The sequence below is a fragment of the Calliphora vicina genome, chromosome 4 (assembly GCF_958450345.1).
Source record: "Calliphora vicina chromosome 4, idCalVici1.1, whole genome shotgun sequence".
Taxonomy (NCBI): domain Eukaryota; kingdom Metazoa; phylum Arthropoda; class Insecta; order Diptera; family Calliphoridae; genus Calliphora; species Calliphora vicina.
The window spans coordinates 115,172,757-115,187,687 of NC_088783.1; the positions used below are offsets into that span (position 1 = coordinate 115,172,757).

Here is a 14,931-nt window from a genome sequence, read left to right on the forward strand (position 1 = left end):
TTTTCTGAAGAAACTTCAAAATAAAAAAGGCATATTTAGTAAAAAGGTAGTATTTTTTCTACTACTAAATTACAAAAAATACAATTTTTTGAAAAATGTTTAAAGCAATCCTCTTTAATTTTTAATTTGAGTAAGAATTTAGTAAAAAAATTAAGATTTTTCATAATTTAAAATAGTAGTATTTCTACTACCTTTTTAAGAAATTTAAGATATCATCACATTTTTTGCAGGAAAATTATTAGGCTCATTAAAAATAAATTTTCTGAAGAAACTTCAAAGTAAAAAAGGCATATTTAGTAAAAAGGTAGTATTTTTTCTACTACTAAATTATAAAAAATAAAATTTTTTGAAAAAATTTTAATTGCTTTAAATTGAATTTTTAATTTGATTAGGAATTTAGTAAAAAAAATTAAGATTTTTCATAATTTAAAATAGTAGTATTTCTACTACCTTTTTAAGAAATTTAAGATATCATAATATTTTAAAAGGAAAATAATTAAGCTCATTAAAAATAAATTTTCTGAAGAAATTTCAATGTTAAAAGGCATATTTTTTAAAAAGGTAGTATTTTTTTCTACTACTAATTGCAAAAATTTAAATTTTTTGAAAAATGTGTAATTGCTTTAAATTGAATTTTTAATTTGATTAAGAATTTAGTAAAAAAAACTAAGTTTTTTCATAATTTAAAATAGTAGTATTTCTACTACCTTTTTAAGAAATTTAAGAAAGAATTAAATTTTTATGACAAAAATTTAAAGCAATTGTCTTGTTTTACTCATTTGATTAAGAATTTAGTTTAAAAAAGTAATTTTTTCAAAATTTTAAAAAAGTAGTATTTCTACTACCTTTTTACAAAACTTAAGAAATCATGGAATTTTTTGTTTGAAATACATACCTTTATTAAAAATTATTTTTTGCCAGAAATTTTTTGTGTAAGAAAAGTCACATTTAGTAAAATAGTAGTATTTTTTGTACTACTATTTTTAAAATTTTATATTTTTTTATAAAATTTTTTTTATTTTACATTTTGAAACAAAAATAAAGCATAAATAATAATTTTTTGTGATTTGAAAAAAGTAGTATTTCTACTACTTTTTTTTAATATTAAAAATTTGCTATTTTTAGGTTAAATTTAACTTAGAATTCATATTTTAATAAACAAATTGTTAAAAAATTTAAATTTTATTTAACTTTTTATTCAGTTTCATGACAAAAACAGAAAATGGTTTTCAATTATTGTTCATTTTGTTTTTTATTAATTATTGATTATTCATTCCATTTTAATTATTAGTTAAACATTCAATTCGAACACAATATAGCCAAAAGTAATTGAGTAAAAAACAAATATTTATACACGAAGATAAAAACTGTAACGATATTCATGTTTAAATATTAATTGCTATTTGCTTTTTTTTTGCTAAAAAAAAAAACTATTAAAAATGGAGAAAGTGTAAAAGGTCTTAAATAACAAAATTTTAAAAATATTCTAGTTAAAGACTCAAAGTTTTTTTTTAGTTTTTGTAATAAATATTGTCATTTAATGCCTTTTTAACTTGTTTTAATTTCTCTTTATTATTAAACCATTTAAGTTTATTGTTTTCTGTTTTTGTTTGACGTGTTAAATAAACAAATTAAAATTTATAAAAACAAAACAGAAAAAAAATGTAATTGCAATTTTATGTCCTTGTTGGCTTTATCATTCCAGATGTGGTTTCATGTATGGTGAGCTGACGGATAAAGAGACGGTGGCCCGCTTGGAATACACCTTGGAAAACCAACAACAGGACCAATTTGAAATTTTATTATATAAAAAGAACAGTAAGTAAAACCCGAGGCAACAACCTTTAAAAAATACAATAATTTAAATTGAAAATATTCAATAAAATGATAAACCCACTCTCTACTTACATTTTTAAAAAGCTTAAATTTTTTGGACCTTTTTTTACCCCTAACCCTTTGCAGTTTTTCCTCTTATGCTTGTAATCCTTAAATTTGTTTTACTTTTGCCAAAGACATTAATTTTAGTACAACTCTGCTGGCCTTTTGTAGTAAATAAATATAAATAAAAATAATGGTTGCTAAAATTTTTCACTGAGAAATTTAAGGGCTAAATGTAACTGGAATCATTTTGAAGTTGGCTATAAAATTAATCCTTTAAGCAACACATGTTCACAAAGCAAAACTTTGAGAAAATTTGTAAATTTTACTACTATTTTCATAAAAAATTTTAAAATTAAATTTAATTTAACTTAGAAATTACTAAAAATTAATGAAATATTGCAAAAAATAACATTTTATAACTTTTTAAAAAAGTAGTAGATTTCTACTACTTTTTTAAAACGTAATAAAATTGTTTAAAACCTTTAATTTTGCTATAATAGAGTTAAAATAATAACCAAATAGTATTGAAATATTGAAAATATAACATTTTATAACTTTTAAAAAAAGTAGTAGATTTCTACTACTTTTTTAAAAGTTAATAAAATTGTTAAAAACCTTAAATTTAGCTATCATAGAGTCAAAATGGTAATGAAATATTGAAAATATAACATTTTATAACTTTTGAAAAAAGTAGTAGATTTCTACTACTTTTTTAAAAGTTAATAAAATGGTTAAAAACCTTTAATTTAGCTATCATAGAGTTAAAATAGTAATGAAATATTGAAAATATAACATTTAAGATTATTTGAAAATAGTAGTAGATTTCTACTACTTTTTTAAAACGTAATAAAATTGTTTAAAACCTTTAATTTAGCTATAAAAGAGTTAAAATAGTAATGAAATATTGAAAATATAAAATTTTATAACTTTTGAAAAAAGTAGTAGATTTCTACTACAAAATATTAAAATTTTTTAAAAAAATGTTAAGCAATTATCTTATTTTATTCAGCCGATCAAGCCTAATAAATTTTGAGAAAATTTAAAAAAGTAGTATTTTCTACTACCTTTTTACAAAATTGTCATATATTGACAATTTATTATGGAATATTATTAATTAAATTAAAACTTATTTTTTTAAATTCATTTTAGTGTAAAAACGTTACATTTTGTAAAAAGTAGTATATTTTTCTACTACTAAATTCAAAAGTTTTCACAAAATTGAATTTCAATTTAATTTTATAACATTATTAAGCATAAATTTCCCAAAAATACTACATTTGGAAGAAATTTAAAAAAAGTAGTATTTTCTACTACCTTTTTACAGAATTGTCATATATTGACAATTTATTATGGAGTATTATTAATTAAATTAAAACTTATTTTTTAAAATTAATTTTAGTGTAAAAACGTTACATTTTGTAAAAAGTAGTATATTTTTCTACTACTAAATTCAAAAGTTTTCACAAAATTGAATTTCAATTTAATTTTTTAACATTATTAAGCATAAATTTACCAAAAATACTACATTTGGAGGAAATTTAAAAAAGTAGTATTTTCTACTACCTTTTTACAAAATTGTCATATATTGACAATTTATTATGGAATATTATTAATTAAATTAAAACTAATTTTTTAAAATTAATTTTAGTGTAAAAACATTACATTTTGTAAAAAGTAGTATATTTTTCTACTACTAAATTCAAAATTTTTCACAAAATTTAATTTCAATTTAATTTTTTAACATTATTAAGCATAAATTTCCCAAAAATACTACATTTGGAAGAAATTTAAAAAAGTAGTATTTTCTACTACCTTTTTACAAAATTGTCATATATTGACAATTTATTATGGAATATTATTAATTAAATTAAAACTTATTTTTTGCAATTAATTTTAGTGTAAAAACGTAACATTTTGTAAAAAGTAGTATATTTTTCTACTACTAAATTCAAAAGTTTTCACAAAATTTAATTTCAATTTAATTTTTTAACATTATTAAGCATAAATTTACAAAAAATTCTACATTTGGACGAAATTTAAAAAAGTAGTATTTTCTACTACCTTTTTACAAAATTGTCATATATTGACAATTTATTATGGAATATTATTAATTAAATTAAAACTTATTTTTTTAAATTAATTTTAGTGTAAAAACGTAACATTTTGTAAAAAGTAGTATATTTTTCTACTACTAATTTCAAAAGTTTTCACAAAATTAAATTTCAATTTAATTTTTTAACATTATTAAGCATAAATTTCCCAAAAATACTACATTTGGACGAAATTTAAAAAAGTAGTATTTTCTACTACCTTTTTCAAAAATTGAGATATTAAGAGATTTTTTGTTGCTAAATGAACAATTAATTAAAAATTATTTTTTTAAAAGAAATTTCAGTATAAAAAAAGCAACATTTTGTAAAATAGTAGTAGTTTTTTATACTATAATTTTACAAAAATATTATTTTTTTAAAATTTCATTTAATTTTTTTTTTTAAGATTCAATTGTTTATATTTCTCTGCCATTTCTAAGGGGTTAACTATTACATTTTGCATATTTTATTGTCTTTACTGTTATAATCTTTTTATATCACCAAAGTCCATAAGGTGTACAAAAGCAACAGCCTAGATTCCTTTACAGCTTTAGCTTTACCGTCAGCAGTGTGACGTAAAAAAAAATGTTAAAGCTAAAAGTGCATTCATTCATTACATTAGCATTTAGCGATCTAGACATATGGGACAATTGTAAAGTATCAAAATGGGAATATATATATTTTTTTTATATTATTTCTCTATTTGTTTGTTTTGGGTTCAAAAGGTAATAAATTTGTTTGTGTAAATACTGCAAAAAAGGAAATAAATTACACTTGGAGAAATCATAGAAATAAAAAAAATACACAGAGTTTAAAAAGGTTGCAAACCAGGACAGTAGTTTTTTTCTTTACAAATTTTTGCTCAGTGTTGAAGAGTGTAGAGCTATAGTACTCAAGTGCAGTCATGTGTTTGTGCAATTTATTTTTATGGTTTTAGCTGCTGCTGCAATTGCTTTTTGCTGCTTTGGTTATAAAAAAGAGCACAATTTTATTTTTGTTTCTTGCTTTTCTCCCCATTACCCTTCTCTATGTACTAGAAAAAACAGAACACTATGGAATCTAGTTTACTATACAATATTGGAAACTGTTAAACAATAGAGTGCTGACGTCAAATGTTTCAAAACTACAGCTACATACAACTAAAAACAAAAACAATGCTACAAAGAAATTCTAAAAGATTTGTTGTACAAAAATCCAACTAAAGGATTTAGAAAATGGAATAAGTAATGCTCACATCTAAAGCAAAACGCCTTAGAAGTATGCTTTGAAATTTTTTTTTAACAAGACAAACATCTAAAAGTATGCTACAATTACAGCTTAAGCTTAAACATTATTTTGTGTTGCTGCAGCAAGCTCAAAGCATAACATAACTAAACGGAAAAACAATTGATATCGATATTAATTTAAAAAAAAAACTGCAATAATATTTATAGGCTGAGATAAACTGTAAAAACCGGAAAAATGCCTAAAAGTATGCTATAGAAAAGATAAGAAAATGAGAATAATCAAAAGAAATCATAAGGAAAATAGAATTAAAATAAAGAAATTGATATTTTTGCACAATGATTTACAAAATTTAAGGAAATTAAAGGAAATATTTATGAAGAAGTGTTGGTAGGTCTTTTATAATTCTCACTATAGACTTTTATAAGCAATATTTTTATTTTCAAGCTCCAATCAATAAATCGTAGCTCATTCTAGTCTTTTGTAATCTTTAGATTTTTAATAAAACAATTTTAATAAAAAAGGCATATTTTGTAAATAGTAGTATAATTTTCTACTACTAAATTTGGAATCTACAAAAATTTTCAACAAATTTTATGCTATTTTTCTTATTTTAATGTATGCGAGAAAAATTTAAAAAAAAAATTAAGCAATTTGTCAAAATTTAAAAAAGTAGTATTTTCTACTACCTTTTACAAAATTAAGATATATTTAAAATTTTTTTATGAAAAATTATTACTTTAATTAAATCTAATTTTTCTAAAGAAATTTCGTAGTAAATATACTACATTTTATAAAATAGTAGTATATTTTCTACTACTAAATTAGGAATCTACAAAATTTTCAACAAATTTTATGCTATTTTTCTTATTTTAATGTATGCGAGAAAAATTTAAAAAAAAATTATGCAATTTGTCAAAATTTAAAAAAGTAGTATTTTCTACTACCTTTTACAAAATTAATATATATTTACAATTTTTTTATGAAAAATTATTACTTTAATTAAATGTAATTTTTTTAAAGAAATTTCGGAGTAAATATACTACATTTTATAAAATAGTAGTATATTTTCTACTACTAAATTAGGAATGTACAAAATTTTTCAACAAATTTTATGCTATTTTTCTTATTTGAATGTATGCGAGAAAAATTTAAAAAAAAATTAAGCAATTTGTCAAAATTTAAAAAAGTAGTATTTTCTACTACCTTTTTACAATATGTTAAATTTAGTCTCATCTCCTGCAAACTTTGTGGGAAAATTAAATCATAAATTATAAAAATTGATTAGAATCTTTAAGAGCTTTAAGAGCAAGAAAAACTGCAGGCTTGACATGTGAGACCAAGAAAAAAATATTTATGCATATTTTGAATGCCTAGATATCTATGCTGTAAATTTTTTATATTTATGAGTTACAAATAAGCAGTGTGTATTGTATATATTGTAAAATTTGCTTTATATTTTTATGTGCAAAAATATGAGTGCAAATTTTCTACGTGTTTATGTTAAATAATAAAAGGATTTATGGAGATTAAAATAAGATTATAAAAAAAGCACATACATACAGGGCTGAAAGAAGGTAGAAAAATAACAGATAAAATGTAAAGCATACTTTAAGGAGCCAAGATTTTTTACCAAGAAATGTAAAGTAAAAGGAATAAAAAACATAATATAAGAAAATTGTGAAGTATAATTTTAGGCGGAATATTTGTATTAAAGTATTTTGAAAAAAGTACTAATTTATGTACTTTTTAAACATTTTTCACAAATTTATTCCAAAGTTTATAATTTTTAATACATTTTTCGAAGGTACTATTAATATTTAATAGATATATTAAAAAATACTTAAATTTTAAACATTTTTCAAAAAGTACTTTTTCTAAAAAGTATTAAAATTTAGTACTTTTTTAATTTGTCTACAAAATTCTTGTTCAAAAGATTGAAATAAGTAATTTTTTTAAATTTTTACTAAGAAATTAAATTTTTAGTAAAATAGTAGTAGAAAAAAATACTACCCTTTTACAAAAAGTGCCTCTTTAATCTTGAAAATTGTTTTAAAAATTTAACTATAATGAGTTAAATTATTTGCCTCTAAAAAAATCATAATATCTGAAATTTTTTAAAAAGGTAGTAGAAATACTACTTTTTAAAATTTTAAAAAAAATTATATTTTTACATAATACTTCCTCAAATGATGTAAAACAAAATAATTTAATTAAAATTTTTCAAAAAAAAAAAAAAAAAAATTGGAATTAGTAGTAAAAAAATACTACTATTTGAATAAATATAACTGTTTTACATTGAAATTTCTTTCAAAAATTATTTTTTAGTGAATGAAATTATTTTCCACCGAAAAATTACATGATATCTGACATTTTGTTAAAAAGTAGTAGAAATACTACTATTTTAAAATTTGAAAAAATTTATTTTTTATACTAAATTCTTGTTTAAAATAGTAGAATATAATAATTGCTTTAAATTTTTTCCAAAAATTTTGTAATTAGTAATAAAAAAAATACTACTATTTGAATAAATATGCCTTTTTTACATTGAAATTTCTTTCAAAAATTCTTTTTTAGTGAATGAAATTATTTTTCGTCGAAAAATTTCATGATATCTCTGATTTTGTTAAAAAGTATAGAAATACTACTATTTTAAAATTTTAAAAAAATGTATTTTTTTATACTAAATTCTTGTTGAAACTAGTAAAATATGATAATTGCTTTAAATTTTTCCAAAAATTTTGTAATTAGTAGTAAAAAATACTACTATTTAAAAAATATGCCTGTTTTACCTTAAAATTTCATAAAAAAATTTATTTTTAATGATTGAAATTATTTTCCACCGAAAAATTACATGATATCTGACATTTTTTTAAAAAGTAGTAGAAATACTACTATTTTAAAATTTGAAAAAATGTATTTTTTTATAATAAATTCTTGTTTAAAATAGTAAAATATGATAATTGCTTTAAATTTTTTCCAAAAATTTTGTAATTAGTAGTAAAAAAAATACTACTATTTGAATAAATATGCCTGTTTTACATTGAAATTTCTTTCAAAAATTCTTTTTTAGTGAATGAAATTATTTTCCACCGAAAAATTACATGATATCTGATTTTTTTAAAAAAGTAGTAGAAATACTACTATTTTAAAATTTGAAAAAATTTTTTTTTTATACTAAATTCTTGTTTAAAATAGTAAAATATGATAATTGCTTTAAATTTTTTCCAAAAATTTTTTAATTTAGTAGTGAAAAAAATACTACCTTTTTAAAAAATATTCCTTTTTGGCTTTTTTATTAAAAAATTAGCTATTTTCAGTTTTATTTAAGTTTTTTTCCTTAAATGTCATTAAATTTTTCCCATTTTAACTTTTCATTAACTTCATAATGGTTGATTTTTCTTCCTCGCCCCCCCAAAAAAAAAAACAGACTAAACTTTTCTATTATCCTTCTATTCAATTAAGCGGCTCCATATAGATTTTGGGTGTCCTTCATTACACATGTATACGACTAACTCTTATATATGTATTAACTACTAAAATTGCATACACATACAATATAATTGTATAAACTAATTAAAATTCTGCTAAACTTTAATTAGTTTCATAGAAAAGTTTTTTTGTGTTTCAGTACAAAACATGTTAATTATGCAATCAATTACTATGATTATATGCTAAATTTTGCATAATAAAATACCAGTAATAAATTAAAATAATATAGAATAATGTTAAAATAATTGCCAGGTACAGAAGATACAAAATAAGCAACATTATTTATTTATTGATTTTAAAATAATAGAGAACAGAGGTTTTAAATGGGAAATAAACAATAATATTACACGATTAATTGAAATATTTGCATCAAAAAAAAGTAGTAAAAATACTACCTTTTTAAAGTTGAATTAAAATCTCTGGTTTTTTACCTAAATTGTTATAAGAATTCTAAAACTATGGTTTTTAAGTGTAAAATTTTGTTAATTACCAGTTTAAATAGATTTTGAAAATAGTAGTAAAAATACTATCTTTTTAAAGTTGAATTAAAATCTCTGGTTTTTTACCTAAATTGTTATAAGAATTCTAAAACTATGGTTTTTAAGTGTAAAATTTTGTTAATTACCAGTTTAAATAGATTTTGAAAATAGTAGTAAAAATACTACTTTTTCAATTTTGTTTAAAATCCCTGGTTTTCACTTAAATTTTGTATATAAATCTCTCTAAAGAGATTTATTGAGTGGAAAAATCTATTTCCCAAGTCATTAAATGATTTTGAAAATAGTAGTAAAAATACTACTTTTTGAAATTTTGTCAAAAATCCCTGGTTTTTGGCTAAATTGTTATAAGAACTTGTTAATGATGTTTTTGCAGTATAAAAATAAATTTTTTTCTTAATTAAACGATATTTAAAATAGTAGTAAAAATACTACCTTTTTAAATTATGTTTAAAATTCTAGGTTTTTGCTTAAAATTTTATAAAGAATGTATAAAAGCATTTATTAATTAGAAGAATTAATTTCCTACATTTTTAAATCATTTTTTAAAATAGTAGTAAAAATACTACTTTTTCAATATTTGTTTAAATTAAGTATTTTTTAAAAAAATAATAAAATTAAATGTATATTTATTATTTTATGAAGAATTTTGTTCTTTTTTGTACATTTTGAAAGCGTTTAAAAAAAGTAGTAAAAAATACTACCTTTTTAAATTAAGTTTAAAATTCTAGCTTTTTGCTTAAAATTTTATAAAGACTCTCTAAAAATATTTATTAACTTGAAAAAGAAATTTCCCAAGTTTTTAAATCATTTTTTAAAAAAGTAGTAAAAATACTACTTTTTTAAATTTTGTTTAAATTAAGTATTTTAGCAAGAAATATTAAAACTAAATGTATATTTATTATTTTATGAGAAATTTTGTTCTTTTTTGTACATTTTGAAAGCTTTTTAAAAAAGTAGTAAAAAATACTACGTTTTTAAATTAAGTTTAAAATCCTAGGATTTTGGCTTAAATTTTTATAAAGACTCTCTAAAGACTTTTATTAATTAGAAAAATTAATTTCCCACGCTTTTAAATAATTTTTTTAAAAAAGTAGTAGAAATACTACTTTTTTAAATTTTGTTTAAATTAAGTATTTTAACAAGAAATAGTAAAACTAAATGTATATTTATTATTTTATGAGAAATTTTGTTCTTTTTTGTACATTTTGAAAGCTTTTTAAAAAAGTAGTAAAAAATACTACCTTTTTAAATTAAGTTTAAAATCCTAGATTTTTGCTTAAATTGTTTATAAAAATCTTTAAAAGCATTTGTTAACTAGAAAAATTAATTTCTCATGTTTTAAAATCATTTTTTAAAAAAGTAGTAAAAATACTACTTTTTTAAATTTGGTTTAAATTAAGTATTTTTTCAAAAACTAATAAAACTAAATGTATATTTATTATTTTATATGGAATTTTGTTCTTTTTCGTACAATTTGAAAGCTTTTAAAAAAAGTAGTAAAAAATACTACCTTTTTGAAAATTGTTTAAAATCTCTGGCTTTTACATAAATTTGTGTAGAAACTCTAACAAGATATTTTATAAGTATAAAAATGTAGTATATGCTTTTTTTAAGCCAGTATTAAAAAAGTAGTAAAAATACTACTTTTTGAAATTTTGCTTAAAATTTGTATTTTATTCAAGAAACATGTTAAATATTTGTTTTAAGTCGAATTTGTTTATTTTATATAATTTAAAAGGTTTTTAAAAAAAAGTAGTAAATATACTACCTTTTTAAATTTAGCTGAAAATCTAAAAATTTGTTTTAATTAAGCTTATTAGGTAATAATTAGGTAACTTTCAAGTTTATAAAGATTTTTAAAAAAAGTAGTAGAAATACTACTTTTTTAAAATTTTATTTTAAATTGCTTAGTTTGTTTTGAATTATAAAATAGCCTTAAAATAGCAATTTTTCAAATATTTTGTGCTATTGACCTGTTCATTGAGTATAAAAACCTTAATATTTTCAAATTCTCCCTTTTAAAATAAACCAAATTGTAATAAGCCTGAAACATAAAAGGTTAAAATGCTAAAACAGGCATAAACGAAAGTATTTGTGTGTGCATTTTAATGAATTTATTGAAGTATAAAGTGTTTAGGTGGTAATGTGTAAAACAGATGGGCCTTTTGCATAAAATCCAATTAATTGTTAATATATTGAGTATGAATTTCCATGTAGTAGTTGTAGTTCCTTAAAACTATTAAAAGTTCATGTGTAGTCTACAATAGTTTATGTGTGTAGCATTAAAATTTGTGGTCTACAACATATTTTCATCCATTTTCACCCTTTAAACAGGTCAACTCTACTAAACAGCTAAACTGTAATAATTGAAATTAACAAAAAATTTTCTGTACAAAAAATAAATTTTACGCTCCCATAACTTTTTGCCCGTGTGTTACCAAATTTGCTAAAGGTGTTTAATAATTGGTTTGAATTTAATCATTTTCCAAAACACAAAAATTTTTCCAATTGATACATATTTCCAGATTTACAATGTGGCTGCGCTTTGACACAGTTTGGCAAAGTTTTACCAGGTAGCAAAACAAGTAAATTTTTTTCCATTTTTTTATTATCTACTTTTATTTATTATACTTAATTTATTTATATTTATGTACTATTTTATTTAATTTAATTAATAATGTATGAAGCCATTAAATTTATTAAAATGACGATAAAAATGCAAATAAAACGAATGGAAAAAATGGTCCCATTGACATGTTCGAACACAATTTATTTAAAGTTTTGACCCAAATGTATTTGTAATAAATTACAGCAGTGGAATTGTTAATTAAATTGAAAATTGAATGAATGAATGAAAAAATAATGAAAATTATGCATAATAATGTAATTTACAGCAATAAATGTAATGCGGTTAAATACAGGGTACAGAAGGAACGTTTAATCCTAGAACTAGAACAGAACTAGAACAGAACTAGAACAGAACTAGAACAGAACTAGAACAGAACTAGAACAGAACTAGAACAGAACTAGAACAGAACTAGAACAGAACTAGAACAGACCTAGAACAGAACTAGAACAGAACTAGAACAGAACTAGAACAGAACTAGAACAGAACTAGAACAGAACTAGAACAGAACTAGAACAGAACTAGAACAGAACTAGAACAGAACTAGAACAGAACTAGAACAGAACTAGAACAGAACTAGAACAGAACTAGAACAGAACTAGAACAGAACTAGAACAGAACAGAACTAGAACAGAACTAGAACAGAACTAGAACAGAACTAGAACAGAACTAGAACAGAACTAGAACAGAACTAGAACAGAACTAGAACAGAACTAGAACAGAACTAGAACAGAACTAGAACAGAACTAGAACAGAACTAGAACAGAACTAGAACAGAACTAGAACAGAACTAGAACAGAACTAGAACAGAACTAGAACAGAACTAGAACAGAACTAGAACAGAACTAGAACAGAACAGAACTAGAACTAGAACAGAACTAGAACAGAACTAGAACAGAACAGAACTAGAACAGAACTAGAACAGAACTAGAACAGAACTAGAACAGAACTAGAACAGAACTAGAACAGAACTAGAACAGAACTAGAACAGAACTAGAACAGAACTAGAACAGAACTAGAACAGAACTAGAACAGAACTAGAACAGAACTAGAACAGAACTAGAACAGAACTAGAACAGAACTAGAACAGAACTAGAACTAGAACAGAATTAGAACTAGAACAGAATTAGAACTAGAACAGAACTAGAACAGAACTAGAACAGAACTAGAACAAAACTAGAACAGAACTAGAACAGAACTAGAACAGAACTAGAACAGAACTAGAACAGAACTAGAACAGAACTAGAACAGAACTAGAACAGAATTAGAACTAGAACAGAATTAGAACTAGAACAGAATTAGAACTAGAACAGAACTAGAACAGAACTAGAACAGAACTAGAACAAAACTAGAACAGAACTAGAACAGAACTAGAACAGAACTAGAACAGAACTAGAACAGAACTAGAACAGAACTAGAACAGAACTAGAACAGAACTAGAACAGAACTAGAACAGAACTAGAACAGAACTAGAACAGAACTAGAACAGAACTAGAACAGAACTAGAACAGAACTAGAACAGAACTAGAACAGAACTAGAACTAGAACAGAACTAGAACAGAACTAGAACAGAACTAGAACAGAACTAGAACAGAACTAGAACAGAACAGAACTAGAACAGAACTAGAATAGAATTAGAACTGAACAGAACTAGTTCTATTCTAGTTATGCTCTAGTAAATTAAATGAACATTTATTAATCTCTCTCTATTTTTGCCACTTTTTCTCTCTCTCTCCTCTAATACTTTAAGTTATTTGCTAAAATTCTAAAAGCCTTTTTGACCCTTTTATAAACTATGTATTTGGTAAACAAACGTGATCTCTAAGGAAAAACAAAAATATCTTAAGTGTTTATATTTTTTGCATCTGCTTTTGCTTTCTTTTGACTACACTTTACACTGACAACAGCCTTAGATTTTATCTAATACAAAACATAGCGGCACAGTTTTAAGGTGGCCATGTGGCAACAGTTTAACTACATTTTCCATTCAAATATTCATATTAAAAACCCACTTAGCCAGCCTAAATGCAACAGGAAAAAGAGAAAATAATAAAGAAGACAAACATTCAATAATTGGCCAGGCCGAAAAGAAATTCAAAAGCCCCTAAGAAACCCTTAGAAACAGAAATTGAGATGACACTTAGGATAGCAAAGACTCCCCAACCAACAGCCAGCCATATTGATAAGAACATAAATTCTTGTTGCTCATTCATTGTCTTCTTGTGGTGGGTAGCTCTTTCTTACTCTTTTTTATAGAAATCTGTTTACTGTAGAGCAATGTTTTAATAAATGTAACATATTTCTAGGGGCATATATTTTACATTGTGTTTTGTTTCAAAGATATTTGGTTACAGTGAAAACAATTTTGTTATCTGGAAGCAATAACAAGCGAAAAAGAAAAAGTTTTATAAGAGAAAGCATGTGGCAAGTTAAAGAAGAAAAAAAAAGTCGAAAAGAAAAACAAATCATGTTGTAAAGACCACTTGATGGTTGTATTGTTGAAACCGCATGGAAAAAATAACTGAAAAACAAAAACCGAAATAAAAATAAACCCTTTCGAAACAATCAATGGTGAGCATGTGTTATTTTTAGGAACTTTCGAAATGACAGAGGGACAAATGATATAAGAAACAAGGAAATTTGAGAGTTTTTAACAAGAGTCTAGTTCTGCTCTAGTTCTGTTCTAGTTCTGTTCTAGTTCTAGTTCTAGTTCTGTTCTAGTTCTGTTCTAGTTCTGTTCTAGTTCTGTTCTAGTTCTGTTCTAGTTCTGTTCTAGTTCTGTTCTAGTTCTGTTCTAGTTCTGTTCTAGTTCTGTTCTAGTTCTGTTCTAGTTCTGTTCTAGTTCTGTTCTAGTTCTGTTCTAGTTCTGTTCTAGTTCTGTTCTAGTTCTGTTCTAGTTCTGTTCTAGTTCTGTTCTAGTTCTGTTCTAGTTCTGTTCTAGTTATGTTCTAGTTCTGTTCTAGTTCTGTTCTAGTTCTGTTCTAGTTCTGTTCTAGTTCTGTTCTAGTTCTGTTCTAGTTCTGTTCTAGTTCTGTTCTAGTTCTGTTCTAGTTCTGTTCTAGTTCTGTTCTAGTTCTGTTCTAGTTCTGTTCTAGTTCTGTTCTAGTTCTGTTCTAGT

The 14,931-nt window shown here is 22.7% G+C and overlaps 1 protein-coding gene across 1 annotated transcript in view; it reads left to right on the plus strand.

The window, feature by feature from the left end:
* eag (ether a go-go) overlaps positions 1-14,931 on the plus strand; it is a 98,634-nt gene that overhangs the window by 47,560 nt on the left and 36,143 nt on the right. Inside the window, exon 3 of the mRNA XM_065509842.1 lies at positions 1,706-1,818. Coding sequence (XP_065365914.1) covers positions 1,706-1,818 — 113 coding nt within the window. The remainder of the gene's footprint in view (positions 1-1,705; positions 1,819-14,931) is intronic.